Genomic DNA, 22,295 nt, shown 5'->3' with positions numbered 1-22,295 from the left:
AGGCTGGGAAGCCCCTGTCCCCCAGTGCCAGGGCTCTGGGTGTAACAGGCTTTAATTGCCTGATCAGCCCCACCTGGGCTGGGCCCCACCCACACCCTCTACCCATGGGCTTAAGAGCTGCATTTAAGCGTGGCCCAGAGCTCAGCCCTGCTTTGGGCTTCCCTGGCTCTTAGGTTCTTGCTCTGGCCCTGCCTTGGAGAGTTGGATGTTGGTTCTGGGTTACAGGTAGGTGGTTCCCTGCCCTGCTTCTTGTTGTTACCACAGAATCTCCCTGGATGGGTCTTTCACATATTGAGTTTTCTTGTTCCTTTTTGTGTGTGTGTGTTTTCCTTTGCTCAAGGCCTAGGTATACACAGAGGAGTATTTAAGCATTAGAATGCATTAGTAGACTTTATCTAGTTAGGTGTAAAGACTTTGTTCTATTTAAATAAAGGCATGATCAGACACAGTGGTATGGCCATGTTTCTAAAGTCTTGCTGCTCATCTGCAGGAGTTTTATCTAAATATTCACAGAACATTGGGCTCAGACTCTCAACACCTGGAACCTTCTATGGCTTTGAGGAAGCTATGATGGAAACTGAACTTCAATGGTTTGCACTAGGCAAAAATGTAATTGTTTCAACTAAACAGATAAATCTACTCTAATAGAGCAATGGTTCCTGCACACAGCACAATTAAAACCAGAAGTAGAAGAGGAGCATTGGCAGTTCCTACTATCCTGAAGGCTGCAGCCAAACCAGCAAAGATTTAAGGAAATGACTCACAGTACTCACAAGAAAGAAAAATATCATAGTAATGGCAAGGAAAGCTAGGTTAATGTAACCAAACTGTTCAAGTCAAGTTTACTAGCCCACAGAGGCAGAGACAGGAAGCACTGAAAGGACTGAATAACATTCCTAAAACAAGTCTGTAATAATGTTTTGTCAGGTCAGTGACTGTAAATGTCCAAGAACTCCAGTGGACATGTAGGAATACATTTTGCTCTTGGATGTTTTCACACAGATATGTTGGAGTAAATGACTTTGGATGTGAAACAGATAAAGATTTGATCCAGAGATTTCAGTGTAGTCAATGCTCTCTGATAATGCTATCAAGCATGTGCTTCAGTTTGCCTAATTAATACCTGAGTCTCAGAGTGCTATTATGCTAATTTTTGAAAAGTTGATGTAAAAAAAAAAAATCCTGTGCTTTTTTTTATATTTTAGGCAAATGTTTATACTGCCCTTAAAAAAAGGGTGCCTCTAAATGCATTTATTAGTAAGATTAATCATGTAGGAATGCTCTCTATCCTATGCATGAATAGGCTACAAAGAGTAAAGAAAAACCTGAGATTTCAGAAGATTCTGTTACATTTTAGAATCATCTGAAATACTTATGCTGTAATGTAGTGTTTATTGCTAAAGTTAAGCACTTTATTTTAATCATGTTTTTCTGGGATAATTGTTGTTGCCTTTAGATTCTCCAGTGTGTCAAGATAGCAGGGCTACCCGAGAGCCTTTTTTTTTTCCCAAAAAAGCAGTCAAATGATGACAGGATGATGGTAATGGGCACAGGATAGCACACAGTCCTGAATGAGTTTTATTCAGAACATGATCACTTAAGGGTGGTCATTTACTGTAGCACTTATACAGGGAGAGTGTTGCCTTTTCCTATGGTTTAGTCTTTCTGCAAAGCTGGCACCAGCACTGGGATTAAAGTAAATTTGCTTTTTTAAAGCATTGTTTGGAGAAGTGGCTGGCTGGGACTGCCAGTCACAAGTTCCCTTAGGTGTGAGGTATAAAGGTGTCTGTGCAGCAGGTGTGAAGTGCAAGTAAGGTTTTAAATGCATTGTTAAATGTGCACCTTGACTATGTTCTGTGTGGATGCCATGCTGTTTAAGCTGGTTTCAGGTATGCAGGTATGTCTCCTATAGCAGTCTGAGAGGCTTGGATGGCTTCAGGGTATGTGCCTTGCTGCACTCTGTCACAAATGCCAAGGTATGGAGCAATATTGTGCTTTTCTGGAAGCATATTGCACTTCTGTATGTGGTTATAATGCACAGCTCTGCATGGATGAAATGCAAAATCATCCAACAGTCTTCCTTTTTGGTCCTAGTACATGCACTTTAAATGAGAGGAATAACTAACTTGACTTGGTTAACCCTAGGGGAAGGCCTTTTAATTATTAACTTAAATAGTTATGGGAGTTTTGCACATTTTGCTCTAAGAATGTTTTGCGTTTTATGCTGAAATGGGCCGAGTGTGTCTTATCTGACTCTGTTGGGATATTTAAAATAAATCTTTTGAATCTAGTACAGAAGCACTGGCTGAGAGTATTGAGCTAAATCAATCCAAACAAGTGCAGCAGGGATTTCAACTGACAAGAGCAATGCTCTTCCACACAGCCACCATGCCTGAGAAGGAGCTGCTGGAGTTTGGGAAGAACATTGTGATTTTTGCAGGGTGAGAGCAGAGAGGTGAGGGCTCTCAGTTAAAAGGTGTAACTGAGAATATTGCAGCCCAAGGGATTCTGTACAGGTGCTCCCTTAACTAATCTGTACCTTTGCTGAGCCCATTTTCTGTAACAAACTGCACAGTGCTGCCCTGGCAAAGGGCGTACAGGGCTTGAGGTGAGGGAAGAGGAAAGGTACTTAATCATTGTGTATTGAAAAAAATCAAAAAATACTGTACAGCAGACAATCCTCCCCCTATGAACAGCTATTGCAGTGATGCTGAGCACTGATGTTGAGAAGAGACTTCCTGAACTCCCTGCAGAGTGTAGTGCTCCAGAGACACACCTGCAATGTCCTGTGCCTCAGGAGGTGAGGGGAGGGCAGGATTCAGATACCTGGGGATACCACAGCATCAATGTTTGGCTAATACCACAAAACCATGAACACATATATTTCTTAGTATTTTTATGTATTATTATACAAATATATTTATATATTTTATATTTATATATTATTAGATAAATATATTTATTGATTTTCTATGGACACAACTGTTGTGAAGTAGCTCAGGCTGACTGATTGTGTATGCATACCTTGATATTAGGATAGCTGGATGATTGTGGACAGTGTGTGGGATAATAAAGAAAGGCATTGTTCACTGTGGTGTTTAAGCCTGGCTTTGTGTGTACAAACAAAATCACCAAAATCAATGGGCTTAATTGACTGAATTCATTTGTCTGCTTAATTCCTGCTGGAAGGGAGCGCTAGTTTGTGTTTGACTGTTATACACAAGCCTGAGAGAGACAAAGCGTGACAAGTGGAACATAACAGGCAGTGAGGAATAAGATTTTGCAAGGTGGATTGTTGCCTGCTTAAAAGTAGGTGTTTTAATTGGGGTCACAGGCATTTGAACACTTTCCCCACACTTTAGTAGGAAAAAGTTGTATAAGGACATTTATGAAAACCTGTTGGCTACTATGTCTTTCTCTCTAGTTGTTAGTATCTTTCTATTTGTTCTGGTTTTGAGGTAGCTTTGTCAGTCAGATACCATTACCATTCTGGTAAAAACTCATCTTTTTCTCTTGTGGACCTGATAAAACAATAGCTAATCATTGAAAAGCTTCCATGTGCTCATGCCATGTTAAGTTTCACAGGCAGCATTCCTGGGTCTTTGAAATGAGCTGCTGTGGCACTGTGATTCCTGAGCTATGAGAAAATGTTTTCTTTGGTTTACAGGTGGGTTAATATTGGAAATGCCTAGGAACAGTGCCAGGTATTATTTGCTATGATAAGGAACAACAGTTTAGTTTTAATCTTGTGTTTGGGAGAAATACATCAGTCATGTGCACTCAGCATGGACAGAGCAAATTTCAGAAGTACTTTTTGGATTTTTTGGGATATTTCTACTGTAGTTCTGGAAATTTAGGCAGGTCCAAAATGTGAGTTTTCACTTCTTATTTTCTTATGGTGCATTAACTAGATCAAGGTTGTGTTTTTAAAAAATGCCTATTTTTTACACTTAGAGCTCAGGTACTACTCTTAAAAGCAGTATAATAAAGGAAGGATTAGTTAAATTGGTGATTTTTTCACTTTGATGGAAGTGAAACTTGAGCCAATAGGAAAAGATTGCATTTGTAGACTCTTACACATCTTTTGCCCATGCGGTTACTTTAATGTTTAGTCTGTACTAAGTATTTGGGGATCATTTTCCATAGATTTTGCCTACTTTTGTTGGAATGGACCAGTCTCTCTCATGATCATTGTCTGGCTGGAAATCCTGAGGAAGAGGAGGTGGTTCTGGGGATTTGTAGGATTTTTCCTCTCTTCACCAGTGTCATGGTTTCTTTCAGGTTTTTTGCTCAGCCCGTGGCCTGTTAGGGATTCTCCAGCAGCCTCTACTCAGGCTTTACTCCCCCTAGAGCTTTACTCTCCAGAGCTCTGCAGTGTAGTAAGTGGAATCTGCTCTGGACTGAGCAACTCAACCCAAGAGAACCCAGGTCTGAGAAGTGCCTGCAGGGCTGTGGAGAGGAAAGCATCCCAGCCATTGGCCTGTCTATGGATAATTGGCATTTTGTGTGTTTATTGCCATAAACCTTGGAGAGCCAATCACTGGAAGTTAAGTAAAAAAGGACCTAAGCAGTGACTTTCAACATGTTGAATTCAAACATAAACACAGCATGAAATGACCTGTGGACCTTCACCTTCCTTGCAAGATGTGTGATTAAAACAAAAATTAACCCAGAAACATTCTTAATTTAGTGAAGAATATGCTGTTGTTGACCTGGATTGACACACTGACCCAGTACAGTGGGAATAATCCCTGACAGTTTATATGGCTCTTAAGATGATGTAATAAATGTTAATGTGAATATGAAATATTGTTTAATGTACAAATGGGTTCCTCGTGTTTTTTCCCTAGAGGTTTTATGAGTTCTGGTCCATTGTTGTGAATATATCATTGCTTTTCCATCTTGCTGTTAAGCAGAATGGCTGGAGATTCTATGATTCAGGCATGGTATGAAAACACATTGTGTCCAGGGCTTTGGAGTAAGGATTCCTGTCAGTGAGAAAATGGCACTGGACTCAGTTGCTTAGTCAGATGTATCAGCAATATGCATAATGTACCAATGTCCTGGTGTTTATCCAGCTGGATGAGGATCTTGTCTTAAAAAGAAATCTGCATTTAATAGTTAAAAAAAATTGTCAACTATTTGGTATATTTTTGTTTTGTTATGTAAGAAATACACCTTTCTTTTCCTCTCTGACAAATGAAATAAGCTGTTACTGGAGTTTTCTGTAGAGCTGGAAAGTAAATGTACCTCTAATAGTTTATGGTGGCTCGAAATCAGTGTTGGTAGAATGCCTAAAAATTCCTGCTTCCTGTTGAAAGTACATTCAGCACACTGGGACACATTTGTCTGGATGTGTTCTCTGGGTCTACTTTTTTATTTACACTAAATTTGCAGTGATTCCTGTTATTTCAAACCACATACACCCACACAGCTATGGTTACTTGGAATCTGTCTTTGGCTGGAATATATCAGGAGTAATTGGGTTGGTATTCCATCTTTTGTTGATAATTAGAAACTCTTGGATCTGACACAAGAAGTTAACAAATTCCCTGTACTTAGCCATATGCTTTAGAAGTTCTTGCAACAGCAATTTTCAGGTCATTTGTCTGGCTAGAACTTGAGAAGAAACATATGGCTACTGCTTATGTCCTGCCTTATTATTCTTAAGAGTATTATTTCATAAACAGAAAAAGAGCTCATTAGCTAGTAAATTATTCATAGACCTTGTTGGAATTGTACCAGATACGCACAGGGATTCTTCAAAGGGTCTCTTTTAACAGCCCACATTTGGAATTGTCTGGGCAGAAATATATTTTTCTTTTCAGTAAGACAAATAAAACCCCACAAAGCTGTTCATCTCAGTTAAATCCAACTGTATGGCAATTTCATGTTAAATACTTCTCATGTATGATTAAAAACCACTTGTTAATAAATCATGGCTGTAGCTGCAACTTGTGTTCTGATGAACTGTGTAACATTTCTAGTAAGTAATTAAAGAGCTCATATGCATAGCAAAGAGGACTATAATTAAGACGATCCCAGTCCCAATAGTCCTTCCTGGTATGTTCAAATATTCTCTGGTGCCACCTAATGGTAAAATCGTCCAGTTACTCTGGTGTGAGAATAAACAACGGGTGCCCACCACATTTATTGCTGCACTTAGGCCCATTGGATCAGTGCTGTGGCCTGAATATGCATGTAATAAAAAAAAAAGGCTCCTGACCCTAATTGCTTCCAGTCAAAACATTTCACTGCTGAAGGAAAAAGTGCAGTAAACCCTATAGTACTTCCTTTAACTGTTCTAACTGAACTGTTTTTTAAAAGGTTTGGACACAAGCCTGAACCAAACCAAACTAGAGCTTAAATCAAAGCTGTGTTCTGACAGTAACCCATAATTTCCTAAAAGCGAAATGCTGTTCACCCTTATTCTACTGGGAATCCAACATTCAGATTTGTGATATAGCTTTGTGTTTATTTCTTTTCTGTATTCTTGCCACAATGCTGCAGTTTCCAGGAAATGGAGAGATGCCTCTCTGGCTGTGGGATAGGCAGTGAGGATAGAAGTGAACAGAACCCCTCATTTTGACCTTTTCCATAGCCCCTGGGTGTTGTGGATGGCTGGAGGGAGCACAGGACAGACAGGGTGCAGAAGGCCAGTCTCTTTACCTGCCCAAAGTAACCTTTAAGGCATGTGGATCTGCCTCCTTCATGTCTGCAGGCTGTAGGGAGTTTTCTAGTTTCCCTTTTAAAATTTGGTCTTTCCATTATCTTTTATTTCCGTTTGCCTACCTTGAAACATGCTCTAGCAGTGGGAAGTGAGCATGTTTACAGTTTTACCTGGGGCCTTGCTATGACAGTTAGCTTTCTTTTCTTGGAGTGGGTGGGGAACTGCTCTGTTAGGGAACAGTTCCTGCTCTAAATGAAGTAGAAATGCACTTGAATACTTAGCTCAGTTGGTTTGAGCCTGGTGCTAATGATGCCAAGGCTGTGTGTTCCATCTCTGTATGGGCCATTCACTTAAGGGTTGGACTCAATGATCCTTGTGGGTGTTTTGAGAATACTCTGTGATAATTTATCTCAAGTTAATAGGGAAAGAAACTGTAGTGAGGCACTAATAGATGTAATTCAATGATTCTTATAAGAAGCTAGTGGGAGGGACAGTGTAGCCAAAAGACGTTGCAAAAGAAGTACTTAAATGAGCTATTTCACAATCCTCTGGAAAAGAATGTTCGGTATGTTTTGACTGATCAATTCTGCTATCACACATTTTCTGAATACCTGGTTAAGATGGAATTAATAGAGCTGAGGCAAATAAACAGCAATACCCTAGAGACAAGGAACAGTTTTATCCAAATAGCTGAAATGTTAGGTTTGCTGCCAATTTCTGAGACTCAAAAGGCTATTGAATAACATAATTGTCAGTTATTCTAGTCAGAACTGTCTGTGCCCAACACAATGTGAGCTGCAGATTTCTACTCTAATGTCCTTTCTAGCACCAGACTTACAGTTCTGAATCACCTTTCCATTCCATTGTGGAGTCCTTTCTTGAAGAACAACCACCCTTGCAAATAAAAACCATTTGCATGAGTGGGAGTTGTGATATTGCTTTTGGAGAAGTTTCATTTCTGAGTTGTTCTGCTGCTTAGCTATAGAACAGTTGTATTTTGGAGTTAGAATTGACTGCTTCTTTGTGGAAATTTCCTCTTGGGAGAATTAAAATAAAACACCTTTCTGCTTTCTCCTGGGTATTCTAGAAAACATTGTTATTGGGCATTAGTACATGTGAATAATGTGGATAAAGTAGTCACTATGAAAGTGGCATTTTTTTCCCTTTGCATAGGCATGACTAGAGAGGAAAATATTGTGGGCCAAATTGTTTGCAGATGTAACTGTTGTGGTTTCATTGAGTTACAGGCAGATTTGAAAAGATTTTGTCCCAATAGGAGATAATATGTGCAAAACACTGCTGATGGTCTGGCCAATTTGTGGGTTCTCAGTCTGAGCTGAGAAACTGGCACTCTGTTTTTGAACATCTGGCTTTGAGGACTCTACCATGTTATGAAAGCAGAGGGTTTGGCCCACATATGAAACTAACTGCCTGAATAGAAGTACTTTCTTTTTGTTTTTTAGGCCAACCCAACAATAAAATTGTGTTTCCTTCCTTGAGTTGTAGATAAAGAAAAGAATCCTTTTCTGTGGGTGGATGATGGCTCTTGTCCTCAAAGGCACTTGTCACTGACTGTAGTGCTTAATATTGGCTCCCTCTTTGGCTGGGATTCTTCTAGAGGAAAAAAGGCCAAAGAATTCAAGTTCAAGCTTTCCACCATGTACAGAAAACATCTTAATCTTTCCTGTTTGCCATTGTAAGCAAACTGCTCTTGCTTTCATGATCTGCAGCTCATAAGCCCCAGTCATGGGTGTCAACTCCAAATGCTTAAAAGTCATGAACCTGGCCCCAAGTCATGACACTGAGGTACTGTTAAGCTGAGTAGCTCATGCTTAGGATCACTTTCTGTGTGTCAGGAATGGAGAAAGGAAAGAAGGAATTAACTCCCTGATTGTGGGAGTTCAGTGGGTAAAGCCTCAGGAGATGAGCACTTGTCAGCACTGCAGTCAATAGCAACAGTTCTGCTCTGACTCTCTGGTTGTGTTTGCAGCCTTGGGTGAGACCCATCATGCCCTAAGCTCAGAGTGGAGCTGCATTTAATCTCTTTAAAACCATCACCTGCCCTGACAAAACGTGTGGGACCCAGCACTGGCATTTCCCATCTTTAAAACTGAAGTTTTTCTGAACACTAGTACCACCTCAGCTGTGCTGGCTAGTACCACTTTGGGTGTTGCTGGGCTGATTTTTGAACTCTATGTCCCAGAGGAAAATGAAAAGTAGGGCAGCTAGATTTTGACTATTTGCTTTGAGGCCCTGTTTGGTCTTTGTGGTGTTTTTCATGTAGCAGATATGTCAGATGTGAGATCCAGGTCTAACAGCACATTACCTTGACAGTGGACTGTGTGTGGTTATTTTCAGAGGCCTCTAAAGGAGAATCAGATTGAGCATTTCCTTAGGATCATGGTCTTGGACCAGAAAACACACTGCATGCTGGGTTCTCCTATGAGTCACAGGCTAAAGGAATACTAGGGGCTTAGTGGGTTTGTATGCTGGCAGAGAACCCTGGAGACAGAAATTAATCAGTAGTGAAGCTCAATCGAATGTAATCTTCTTGCTGCTGGAAGGAGAATGAAAAAATTGCTGGTATCAGTTACCACCATGGTGCTGGTGCCTGGAAAATGCTGTGGGAAGGGCCAGGACTGATGTATCTCACTGGCAGCCCTTATCAAGGCTCCTGCAGAGCCCTTCTGAAAATGAATGTCTGTCTAGATAAATAGGCTTCCTGTCCATAGTAGGCAACTTATAAAAATGTGAGCTGGATCCACAATGTGGATCCAGGTTTGGCCCTTTGCTTCCTTAGAAGCTTCTAACAAATTTGAATTTTACCTCATTACTTTCAGATTCTTCATGGTTTCCTTCTGCTTTCACCCTGGCTCCTGGAGGTCTCCCTTCCTATTGAGTTCTGCTTTCAGAGCCAATTACCATGGGAGTCTGAGTCTTTTTGAACCTGAGCTTCTGGGCCACCTTCTCAAAGCCCCCCTTGTGTCCCTGATACCAATGTCTGTAAAAAGAAACAGCATCTCTGGCTCTTTGACTTGGTCCCTTCTGCTGTCAGCCCTGTCCTTGTTCACATGCTTTTGTAAACTTGATGGGGAGAAGTAGAATTTCAGAGAGCTTTCCTCAATGCAAAAGCAGTATAGGTCAGGGTCTGCAGTTTTTTGGGGATGGCTCCTGGCCCCTGTAAGCAAATCCTTAATCTCTTATAGAGGCTAAAAGGCCAGTGACCAAATTCTCCCCCGAAAAGGGCCCTGACAAACTGCAATCTGTTTGCTGTGTCCCAGAGTATAGGTGGGACATCCAGCTCCAGTGGGAGGTCAGTGTCTAAATGTTGGTGAGTCAGGGAAGTAATACCCCAGAGAATGTCCCTCAGTACAAGGGCACTGCAGGAGGAGAGATGAGGTGCCTGGGATAGGAGCTTGCTGAGCAGATTGTGCCTGACTCCCCACCTGAGCATGATGAAATCTGTGACTGCCCTCAGTACCACAGTGTTTGTTTTATTTGAGCTTTAGCCCATTAGTGGTTGATTTGACATCTCAGAGGCAGTGGGACCACTACTGTTTGGATCCTTTTAGCAAGTGCTTGTCTCTCACTATTCCTTGGCTGTTAGGTTTTACACACTTAATTTTAACAAAAATCCCTCAAGCTTGGAAGATGTAAAAGACTAAAAGAAAATAATATGTGAGCTCTTTGGATTTTTTTCTTCTACCTGCTACTCTTAATAATCTTACCAGAAGGATGCTGGACTTGTTAAATTTGCTGAGATATTTCTTGCTGATAAGCCTTATCGAGCACACTCTGTGCTCCTTCTGCAGCCGGGGAGTGCCCTCTGGTGTTTGCAGTTCTGGTGGCAGCGGGTGCTGCCCAGGATGCTCTCCCGGCAGCCCAGGATGCCGCGGCCCATCCTTGACTTAGATCGCGTTTCTGGGAGGAGGAATGCATTGCAGCTGCGGGACGCACTCGTCGTTTGCCTCTTCTAGTAGAGTGATCTCCCTTTTTACACTGCTGTTGTTTAATACTCCCTGGCAGGCTTGTCCATGGAATCCCTGTTGCTGTGCAAGAGAAGCACACTGCACTGGCTTTGTTACACTGTTGGTGTCTCAGTCCTGCATGTGCAGAAGAGGGAATACTGATGAGCAGCCACACATCATTTGTTCCCCTTCTGCCCCCACAGCCACCCTCTATTTTGTTGTGCTGAATGATTACTCAGTCATCCATTTTTGTCTAAATGCCAGAGAGCTTCAGCTGCTCTAACAGCACCTGAAAGCCTTTGGCATTTTGGGGTCACTGGTCTGTACTTGCTGTCAGTGCTAATGCTGTTTGATTTTCAATATTAGATTTTATGCCTTGTGCAAAGCTGCATGTGGCCAGGATGTTTAACTGCAGTGTCCATGGCTCATAAATTCTTAACCCACAAAACCCAACAGGGAATAGTAAGGAAGCCCAAAATGAGGGTGGTGTGTGTGCATATAAACCAACACTTGAGCTCTGTGTCTTACAAAGCAAATAATGAGCAGGATTTTGCCTCTGCACCACAGGCCAAAGCAGGAAGAATATTTTAACATGTTGTTTAAGCTAGAAGGGAGTATTCCAAATGGGAAAGCATCAGCCAGAAAAAGAAATTGCAAGATACTAAGTTGAAATTAAGCTTTTTTTTTTTCTTTTAAAGCTGTGAATGCATCCCTGAATGTGGGCAGATAGGGAACAATTTATTAAACTACCAGGTCCACTTGGAAGGGTATTTAAATTTATTGGCAAACTCAAAGTAACAGGGAATGGATAAATGGGTTGTTACATACAGGAAATAAGAAAGGAATGAACAATATAGATTATTTTTGCTGTCAGCTAAATATTAACTCATAAATGCCATTAGTACATGAACCCAGTGTCAGAAACCTCTCACTGGTTTTGGACAGCAATATCTTTCAAAGTGTATAAATTAAACAAGCAATTGTTACTGACTTGGGTCACATTTCAAAGTCCCTGTCAGGAGCAGTTCTATGAAGCACTGAAAGGTGATGCTGAAGAGGCCCTCATTGTTCTGGTTTGTGCCCAGCAGCAACACACAATGGTAAACTTAGGCCCATGCTCTGTTATTGCACTGTTTCCCATACCAGCACTTGATTTTGCCAATTCTAGTTTTCATTTGTGAGGCTGAGCCCACAGGGAAAATGGGTGTGGAGTTAGACCTGTTCTCTCTTACTTGCCTGCTGTGCTTTTGGTACCCTGACCCTCACTTCCCATGTGCAGGGGGTGTCATGGCAGTGGGAGCAATTCTGTAAAAAGGCTGGGAGGAGAAGCATGGCCTTTGATCTCAGCTGTGACAGGACTTGACATACATTAGCCAGGGAAAATACTTTCGCCTGATAATAATGCTGATGGCTTACTTTAAATGATCCACAAGAACAAGACGTTGCTCTGCAATGTTCTCCATGAAGAGATCTGTCTGTGCTTCTGGTGTGACTCAGATTGAGCAGGGGTGGGAAGAGCTGATGGCAGCTTAGGACAGGCTGAGCTGAAGACATTGAGCCTCTAAAAATGGAGCAGGAAGGACTGCAGAAAGCATGAAGACAAGCAAGGAGAAAAGGCTTGGGAAATGTTTTGGTTAGATGTGGCCTAGTAGGCCAAGACTAGTCAAAATGGAAGGAGGGGGAAAGGAAAGATGCCAAAGAGCTTTGAAAGAAAAGGACTTGTGGGTGCTGAAGATGGGTAGCTGTGCACACAAACAGCTGCCTGTGTAGGGGAGGGAAGAGCACCAAGGGTTAATGCAGCACCTCTGGTTTTGCTGTGGATAAGCCTTTGAAACTTTGAGGACAGCACTGAGCCCCAGCTCAAACCAGTGCACCCAGAGGCCACCTCAGGAGCAGGGTGTGGGCAGGAGTGAGTTGAGCACAGGTTTGCAGCCTGCTGCAATCACAGTGGAAAGATTAGTGGAGAGGAACATTGCTCTCCATCCCTGCTGCTCCTGGGCTCTGTTACAGAGCATGGCTGGCTGCCCACATGAGCAAGGTGGGCTGCTGCCTGGAGGGCAGGTACCTGCTCTGCTGTGTCAGGGGTGATGGGCTGTGGCAGAACAGTGTGTTCCTCTCTACAGCCAAGCTCTCTGCTGAGTGCAGGGGCCTTGGCTGATGGAGGGGCTGGTGTGTGTGGGAGAAAGCTCCTCCTGTGAGTGAGGGACAGGCATCAGCCCTCCCAGCAGCACCAGTGCTCCCTGCCCTGCTCGGCTCCCTGCCGGGGCCACAGGACCAGTAAGTTGTGCTCTGCCTCAGCCAGTCCTCTGCATGGGGCAGTGGCCAGGGGAGGAGGAGTGAAGAGCAAATGGTCAATCTGGGCAGAAGAGACTCTCCTGGCTCTTTTCCAAGTCCCTCTGAAATAGCTGCTGTCCTCCAAACCTGAACTCCTTCCTTGCAGGTTCTTAACTGTTGTGCTTAACTTGGTGTAACACTGAGCCTTTGCTTCTGTGCCACCTCTGACTCCTCAGCTCTCTGCCCTATTTCAGGCTCTCCTTCTATCCCTTCCTCACATCTCTTGACTACAGCCCTCATCCAGGATGTTACTGAGAAGCCCAAGGCTAGTCCCATTGTAAACAACCTGTTTTAGTAGAAACACTGGTACTGGTCAGGGTGCCAATGTATCTTCTTCCAAAAGACTTTTTTTGTGGCATTTCTGTATAGCAAGGGTTAATGCTCTGCCAGACTGAGGGCAGGGGATTAAGAATATATTGTATCTGCAGTTAGACAGATCTTCCTGTTCCTCTGTTATAGTTATGGTTGTTATTACGGTCAGTTGTAGGGCATCTAAGTGAAATTCATCCACAATATAAGTGCCTGAAATTGAGAAGGAAGGCAGAAAACATTGAGATTTCCAAGTAGAGATGACCTCTGTTGCTCTCTGAGCTCAGACTATTTTTGGCAGGAGGCAAATGAAGCGAGGGCCTGCCTTGGAATGAAGGCAGAGCAGCTGCCAGCCCCTGTAATTAGCCAAAAGGCTGCGGAGTGTGGACAGGAGGCTGCAGAGCACGTGGCTCCTGCTGTGGCCCTGCTCAGTCCGGGGCAGTGCCTGCAGGAATGCAAAGCCCAGCCAAGCCCAGACCCTGCAGCTGATCCCTGGGGAGGCCTGGCCCCTCATCTGGGGCTGAGCAGGCACAGAGTGCCCTGGACAGGGTGCACAGGGCTCAGAGTCCTTGGAGCAGGAAACACAACCCTGGTCCTGCACACAGGACTGGTTCTGTCCTTACCAAGGGCCTCCAAACACATTTGGATGGAATAATTGTTCAGAGTAAACTGGGACTTTGATGACCCTGAACTGCAAGACAAATACACAACAATGGATTTAATCATTTATGTAATGTGTTTAGTGTAATTGTAGAAGAAAAAGAATTACTACAGGCAAAATTTCTCTGGCAACCTCTTGGTTAGTGAAGCTATTGTATCTCTTTATATGTAAATTCCAGGCCTGCCAAGAACCTACACACAAAATACTTTCTACTGATAATTGAAAATGAACCTAAGGGAGTTCATGAAGACTTAATTGTCTTTTTTAACCCTGTCTCATGTCATATATGGAAGGTAATCAAGGACACAAGACAACCAAAGTGTGTCAGAATTTTTATTACAAATATTTTCCTTCCATGAAATTTAGTAGGAAAACCACATTTAATTTTTCTCAAAGCAATGCATTCATTGATATAGGCTGGCTTAAGGATGCAAAGAATGAATATATTACAGTCAGGAATCGCAGAGTCATTGACATGGGCTTGATTTCAGAGGCTATAGATGACAAATCTTTCCATGGCAAGATTCCTCAATTGCTGCTTTCCTCTGTGGGCAGTAACACAGCAGTGTATTTGTACACTCCTGAGAAAAGCCAGATCCAGAGCCAGTTCCTGGCTGCAATTTTGTCTGTTTCTAACCAAGCACAGTTTCTCTGTAGGAATGAAAGCAAGCATGCAGGTTAATAGGGGAAGATGTAGTTCAGCCTGCTTTACTCAATGCATTGAGCTATACATCAGTTCCACTGCTTTTTCAATTTCTGTTTCCTTTCTTGCTCAAGCAGTGAGGAATCTCTTTCTCAAGAGCAGTCTGATTTGTGGGATCTCTCGGTTCCTCATTAGCTGCATGAGTTACAGATAGTGGAAAAATTTCTGGGACTTGAGCAATGGCGTGTGCTTCATGTGAGGCGTTTCCCCATCACTTCTGTGCTGGATTTCAGAAACATTTTAGGTAACCAGTCTATTTCTCATGAGTACTCTTGGGCTATTTTATTTCCATGTGTATGAGTGTTTCACAACTCTGTTTTTAATGTTTGAATGAGACAGGGAAAGAAAAAATGCACCCCACCTTGCACAGGAGAGAAGATGTATAATCACCTAAGATGTGTTTTGCTGTAGAATCTTATAGCTTTAATTTTTTTTATTTATCAGCATAGTTCAAACTGCAGGGGCTCTGACTTGGGTTGGAGTAGATTTCCATACTACCTGCATTCACTCACTTCGAGCTTTCATTCAAAACCTTCAACATTTTTTCCTGGTCTTCACAACTTTGCTGTGATATCTGACAGGGATGCCAGATGGCCCAAAGAGATAAACATCAAACAAGTAGAGTGTCCCTGCCTCCAGCCCTTTGATGGTCTCTGTGGTGACGGCTCGCTGGAGGTTTAGGTCATAGAAGTACTTGCACAGTACTTTCTCTGATTTGTGCCGAGATTCAGGCCCAGAGCACCTGTCTGCACTCTGCAGCTCCCTCCAGATCTGATCCTCCTCAATCCTTTTCCTGTACACACAGTACTTGCTCTCCTCTTGTGTTCCCAGCCAGGCAATGGTCACAGACCTGCATGTTCTCAGTTTACTGAAGGATTTGATCTTTAAGCTCTCTGGAAGAAGTGGGAATAAGGGCTTGTGGAAATGGGGGGATGCCAGTACCTTCACAGAAGAGTTAGATTCCTCTGTGGACCTCAGCTGCACTGAATAGGTGTCCAGCAGCTTTCCCTTCAGGGAGAAATACCTCAGCCCAGAGAGGTTTTCTGATGCCACTGTTTTGCCGTTCCTTGTTATGTGAACCCGTATTTGGCCCCGACACAACTGAAAGGTGAAGTGGATTTTCTTGTGCCTTGCCTGGTACTGCAGACTGTAGAATTTCTGCTTTTTCCCATCCAGGACCACATGAATCACTTTGCCATCTTTCAGCTCTGTCACCTTGGGCTCAGGTTCTTCCAGGGTCCGGGCGAATGTCCCGGTGTACGCGGCGCTGGCGTTTGTGAGGAGGTTGACAATAAAAACATCAAAGTAATACTGAGTGCTGGGGCTGAGGTTGGGCACTGTGTAGGTGTTCTTGGTGCCCATGCACACCTGCCTGACTTCCCCACTGCTCACTTTGTTGATGATGCTCAGTTCACTGTTGGACAGTATCATCACCTGCTGTGGCTCCAGAAGGTATGGAGAGAGGGACAGAGCTACTGTGGGTGGCAGCTTCATTCCAGAGGATCTGATGGCTGTCTCAGCAGCACACAAGCTCTTGTAGTTGTGCTTTTCATTAACCAGGAGGCAGTACTGGATGCCCTCGCTGTGCTGCAGGACAGAAGGGCTGTGTTTCCAGGCCAGGGTCACCGTTGTGTGGCCGATGCCAATGACATCGATGCGTGGATCCCCTGGGAGCTCTGGGTACAGGTGCCCAGACGTGGTGTCAGTTGTCAGGTACACGGTGATGTGTGTGTCCCTCTCTGTGGACAGGAACTCCAGCAGGTACAGGGCAGAATGGGAAGACATTCCCATGTAGGTCTCTACAGAATTTCCCTTGTAGTTGAAGAGAGTGGACACCATGCTTGAAGCCTTGTGAGATTTGGAGACCTCTTGTGTATCATGGTCACCTGCAGGCAAAAGGCAGACTTGTAACTTCTGCTTTAAAAGATGTGAAATAAAGCACATAATGCAAGTTTTACTGTTAGGGAACATTGTATTTTCTTCTTGAAAGCAGCAATTATAACTAAAAATATGTTTTAGTAAAAATATGTTGCGACTGGCAGTTTATTAAATTAAAATTTGAGAAGCTTTCATTTTAGCAGTGCAGCTGTAGAATTATGTTTTCAAAAATACTGTAATTATGAAACCACAACTTGGAAAAGCTTGGGCTTGTATCATGCCTGATGCCCCTACAATTTTCTTCTTCTATTTGCTATCTCTTAGGGTACTTTAAGGAGACTCATTATTTCTGTGCTAGGTTTTTTTCTTTGGATTAGTTTTAGGCCATTATCTTGTGAAGAGGGAAAACTTATCAATTCAAAGGCGTGTAATTTGAACTCCTATGTCAGGTGTATACTTGGCCATATACCTGCTTGACAGGTCAGAACTTGTTAATGGCAGCTTTTAGATTTTTAGTTTGAAAAATTAATTTAAAAAATCATGCAAGGGAAAGGAATTGCCTTTAAGGGTAAAGGCAGTATAGAACCCACTGCCATGGCAGATGTGGCAAGAATAAATGGCTAAATCTTCTCTGCCTCATGTGGGGAGCAAATAGTTGTCTCAAGTGACCTAAGCCACAGAAAAATAACTGAGGCAGCAGAGGGAAGTTCAGCCCAGTACCAAGAGCTTATGAAGTTGGTCTGTTTGTGCAGCCTGGAAGACCTGCAGTTGTTCACAAATATTAACCTTAGATGTAGACATTTTAATATCTAATCCTTAATTTATTTGTGTTGAGGGCAAGATCTGATGGGTTTCCATGTTTTACCCATAGAAACTGGGTCAGTCCATGCAATTTAAAGGAGGGAACCACAAAATGTTTAGGATTGTGGGAAATTCCCTGTAACACAGTTATCCATGAGTAACTTGAGCTTTCTTTGCCTCTGCTTGGGCAGCCTGAAGGCCTCACCTGGTGCTGCTTTTCCTGGTGGAGGCTTGTACACAAGTATGCTCCACTCAATGGGAACATCACAGGGAGTCACTGTTATCGAGAAAGGGGCAAGGGCCCTGCCCTCTTCCAAAACAAAGTAGTACCTGTAAATGTGAACAGAAATAGAGGCAATGCATCAGGGAATTCAGGTTTGCCCAAAACTCCTTGTAATCAGCCATTCTGACATGGGTCACTTTGTTTTGGGTAGGAATGACTGTTCTCTGAGGTGCATCCACACAAAGGGATGATGAGTGTCTGCAGTCTTCAGCTGTGGGAAGAAAACAGGCTGTGGGGTATTTATTTTTAATCCACATGTGTTTGCTGAAAGATTGATCCACTGAAGGCAATATTTTTCCCTCTGAGTTTTTTTTTTTTCAAGATTTGGGTGAGCATTCTATCTTGTCCTTAGCTGGTTATTTTGGATGATGGATGTGATTTAGCTGGCTGCCTTCTCCCTAATCATCTGTTGCCAGTTCTGCCTTGATTGCCTTTGTGTCAGAGGCTGCTATGCATGAGCAACACAAAGTGCCATCAGTCTCTTTGGTCAGGTTTTGATTCCTGCCTTGAAAAAGCCCAACCTCCTGTCTTGCTCTGTTTTATTTATGTTGGTTTTTATACAGGGTCTATAATGTATGGACTTGGCCATATAAATGCTTGGATTTGGGTGCCTCACTCTGCACTTTAACGAAAGCAATTGGCAATCCAAGGGTTTTTTTGTTGTTCACCAGTGAGACAACCACAGCCCCTGTGGACAGACCCTGTCAGCCTGGAGGTGTGGCTTGCTTTCAGGGCATGGCTCCTAGGCCAGAGTGAAGCTTCCCTGGAATCGGTTCCACATTCTTGAGTCTTTTACTCTCAGCCAAAACTTGTCCTTGCTTGTCTTCCTGTTTGGATGACTGGGGTTCAGAAGAACCTTCCTGATCATGCTAAACTACTTCCTAATTGCAGTCTTAGTGTTATGCCACAAGAGCATAGAAAAACTCCTTTTCATTGTTTCAATGCCCCTGTTCTTTAAGTAGGAGAGCCCCTAGTTCTGTTCCTGTGAGCATGGTCACATTATGTAACATGTGCCAGTTTTTCTGTGCAGTGCACATCGAGGCTGAGCAATCTGGCTCACCCTCTGCTCCATGGCCGCTCGCGTGTGTGTCAAAATCTGTATTTGCTGGGCTCTGTCCAAAGTGCATATCTTCCCAAACAAGCAGATTGATCTTTGCTACCCAGATGCAGTGCCAGTTGTAATATCTAGATCACCTACACATCTGGGTATGGCAGAAGACTTTTTCAGATATTTTGGGAAGGTGAAGAATGTGGAATTTCCACATGCGAAGCACTTTTGATCTTAGCAAGTTGTAGTGCCATTCAGCAAAACCACTTTTAGTGTGCAGGGCAGGGGCAGATTTCCTGATAAAATGTCTGTGCAGCTATTCTATTGATTTTTGGGGTAGTGGATTTGCTAGGTAAAATGTTTGTATCTCACCATGAATGGAAGATGGCTGCTGTCTGCAGAGCTGAAGCTGGGCTGTTTGTGACACAGCTGTTTGCTGCTGGAGCACCCATCCTGTATCCGTTCTGCTGCTGCTCTGACAGCAGAGAAAGCTGCTGAAATGTGCTCAGGAATCTAAATTTCATCTCAGAGGTTCATCCCAGATTGTGGGAAGTGTAATGACCCTTGAGGAGTGGGGCATTTTTTCTGGCATTTCAGTGTGCACTGCTAGAGCCCTGCAGGTACACAGGGATTCTTGGCTTATCCTGGTAGTGTGCAATTCCCAGTGACATGGGGATGTCTCTGAGAATAGGAGTGGCTGATTTGCTCTTACCTTTTGGGTATATCCTTCAGCAGGTGGATTGTGGTTTCCTTACCATCTGCAAGTAACAGGGAGTGGTAGAAATTGAAGAGGTTGCTCTTGAAGCTCTGTTGGGAGCTGGTGGTGGGTGCTTTTATAGAATGGCACAAACAAGTCGCCATGAGAAGATGGAGGGGAAGATAAAGCCAGAGCCAGGACATCTTCAGTACTGCAAAGTGGGGTGACAAAAGTGAACAGAAATGGCTGTCATAGGAGAGAAAGTAATGTGACCCTCTCTTTATGTGCCTTTCCTGGTATTTGTTATAATCCCAGCAAGCCAGGAATTCAAATAGTGCAAGTCTCCATTTTGCTGAGTTGTTTAAAGTTCATGGAAATGTTCCTCTGAGGATCTCTCTGCAAAGATTTAATTGCAGAAACTGCTATGAAGTCTTTAATTAGAGGAAAAAAAAATGTAGCCAATGCAGCACAAGTGCAACATGACAATTATTTTAAAAATTAGTTTTACTGCTATCAGAATGAGTGGAAAATTACATTTAAAAGACTTTTTCTAGTTTTTGATGTTCACTTAGTAAATTTCAAGGCTGAGCTATTTGTAATGGAACTCCCTTTAAAACTCTCAGGAGGTCCCTATGTCCCAAACCCTGCTTTGGCTGTTCTATCAGAGATCACTGAATTTTTGTTTTGCCCACTAGGACAGTAGGCATGTGTAGATAAGAGGATCACTAACTTATCCAGAGCTGTGTAAGATACTGTTTGGTCAAAGGTGGAGAATCTTGGATAAGAATCCCTGAACTGGTAATTAGACTTTAAGCTCTGTGGATCTCATTTGGAAGAAGGCTTTATCACTGTAGGGCAATAATCTTGTTTTTAGATTTTTGTGTTGCTTATCATTCTCATACCTGCATCACTTCCAGCCTGTCTCAGCATTTGCTGCTCACTGGATCTGTAACAACTGTCTTGTATTCACCCTGGCAAGAGATATTTTAAAAAATCACTTATGTCCCATTTTTCAACAGGCTTTATTATCAGCTTGGAATCTATGAAAGAAAAGTACAAAACCAGTCCCCAGCAAATACTGACATTATTTAAACTGCTGTGTGCATTGCCCAGAGCTGCACAGAGGAGGAGGCTCCAGTTAGCACAGGAAACTTTGGCAGTGCATTTATTGATTATAACTTACAGCTCCTTTGTCTGCCACGGTCAGTTTCAGAAAGTATGAAAGTGGAAGGGGCAGAGACCTTCAGTGCAGGTACCAGCTGTAGCTCAGGGATTTGGAAAGCAGAGGGAGCTCTGTGTGCAAGATCCCTTTTTTGAGGAAAAGTAGCTGCATCTTACAAGCAGCAAGGAGTAAAGATCCTGGTTAAATCTGATTAGTGGCTGGTGAGGGGAGAAAACATGCAAGACAAAGGCTCAGTTCTTTGTAATTTTCAGTTCTTTCTGAGATCAGCTCTTTCCCCATAGTGCCTGTAAAAGTGTGGAAGATTTTAGGCAGTCAGATCTCCAGTTCAGCACACCCGCTGTCCATTGCAGTTAAACAGACTTTATAAAAGGACCCCTTCCTTTTTAAATCCATTTCAAACATACATTTAAATACAGCATTGAAGCCATCTGTAGGTCTTTATGTACAAAATCTGTGATTCCCATTGTCAAGCACATCTTTAGAATCAGTGAGATGATTATGGAAATTATGGTTACCAAGTCATCTGAATGTCCCTCTCAACAGCCAGAAACAGTTGGTTTATTCTCTGCCTGCTTGTACTATTTTAGCACTTGGTTGAATGCAGGCTTAAACAACCATCTGAACAAGTTGAAAGAATAGATAAGATTTCCATATCAATTCCATTTTAATGCTCGTATAATAGAGCTTTTCCTTATGACTCTGAGTCACTTTGCCACTTGGTTATTCCTCTAGTCTAATTATAGCTTACAGATTTAAAATAAAACCCCAAATATTTTGCTTCACCTTTGACAGTGAATCTGAGTTGCTCTGTGCTTTGGAGAGGATTTTAAAAAAGTCTTTCTGCTGCTTAAATGACAGGATCTTGCAAACCACACTGATACCACAGCAGCTCAGCTTTTCTTGTCCAGGAAAACAAACAAACCAAGTGATCAGCAAACCTATAATCAGCTTATCCCAAAGAGAGCATCATCCCAAAGGCTATTTTCACTCAATTACACTAACAATATATTCTCAGACTATTGGAAATATGTTACACAAAAAATACTGTACATACCTATTTTGTTCCTGGCTAGATGTTCCTCAGACCACTTGCTTTCTTTGCCAAAAAAGCAGAAAAGAACACAGACTTTTCAGATCTCTGTAGGCAGATGAAAACCAAAACTGTGCAACCAGTTTAACAGGACAGAACTGATTTTTCCATATGGCTCCTGAACAGACATAGCAACTGAAATGCTTGCAGTCCTTCACAAAAAGTAAAAAAAAAAAAAAAAAAAAAGACCAAAGCCACAAAGGGATTTTGGTGCTTCCTTCAGTGGGGTGTTTTCAGAGGTTGTTTTAAACTTGCCCAGCTGTGCAATCTCCCAGGTGCTGGTTGCTGTCCACTCAGCCCCTGGGCTGTGCTGCCTGCAGAGCCCAGGAGCTGCTCCTGCACCGAGTGTCAGCCAGGCTGCTCCTGCAGCCTAATCCAGCCCTGCCTGCCCGGGGAGCAGCTCTGTGAGCAGGGGGGGTGATGCAGAGAGGAGCAAACACTGTTAACCCTTGTCAGCCCTTAATCCAAGCCAGCCAGGGGTGCACCAGTCTCCTCCAGAGACCTGCTTTGGTGTTAGCAATGTGATGGCCCTCCCAAGGAGTGTGTGATCTCCCTGCCCTCAGCTGTGCAGGAGCTCCAGGTAATTCCAGGTGTGCTGAGTTTCTACTGGGGTGCTTTATGGGCCCAACAAGTGCTGACCTAAAGCAGGGAGGGCAAAAAACAAAAGCTG

General features: G+C 43.0%; 1 protein-coding gene across 2 annotated transcripts; it reads right to left on the bottom strand.

The window, feature by feature from the left end:
* Nucleotides 1-14,261: 14,261 nt before the first annotated feature.
* LOC136559358 (protein NDNF-like) lies at nt 14,262-21,775 on the bottom strand. 2 transcript variants are annotated; one of them, XM_066554519.1, is made up of 5 exons: nt 21,590-21,775; nt 20,255-20,323; nt 19,368-19,563; nt 17,530-17,654; nt 14,262-16,531 (listed from the first exon to the last, which is right to left on the bottom strand). In XM_066554519.1, exons 2-5 carry the CDS (start codon nt 20,280-20,282, stop codon nt 15,180-15,182), a joined length of 1,701 nt encoding a protein of 566 aa, XP_066410616.1. In that variant the 5' UTR covers nt 20,283-20,323; nt 21,590-21,775; the 3' UTR covers nt 14,262-15,179. The 2 variants fall into 2 exon arrangements, with proteins under 2 accessions (XP_066410616.1, XP_066410617.1); XM_066554520.1 differs by lacking the exon at nt 20,255-20,323.
* Nucleotides 21,776-22,295: the final 520 nt, after the last annotated feature.

This window comes from Molothrus aeneus, chromosome 8, assembly GCF_037042795.1.
Source record: "Molothrus aeneus isolate 106 chromosome 8, BPBGC_Maene_1.0, whole genome shotgun sequence".
NCBI classification, from domain to species: domain Eukaryota; kingdom Metazoa; phylum Chordata; class Aves; order Passeriformes; family Icteridae; genus Molothrus; species Molothrus aeneus.
Note: the sequence above shows the minus strand (reverse complement) of the source record. Positions and strands in the feature narration are given on the sequence as shown.

What these genes read in the sequence shown, in the direction of transcription:
- LOC136559358 (XM_066554519.1), bottom strand. Translation starts at nt 20,282, where the DNA reads ATGCTGAGACAGGCTGGAAGTGATGCAG. An exon ending in CTGAAGGATATACCCAAAAG is followed by an intron (nt 17,655 to 19,367) that starts GTAAGAGCAAAT and finishes TCACATTTACAG; the next exon opens with GTACTACTTTGTTTTGGAAG. An exon ending in ACCAGGAAAAGCAGCACCAG is followed by an intron (nt 16,532 to 17,529) that starts GTGAGGCCTTCA and finishes TTTTGCCTGCAG; the next exon opens with GTGACCATGATACACAAGAG.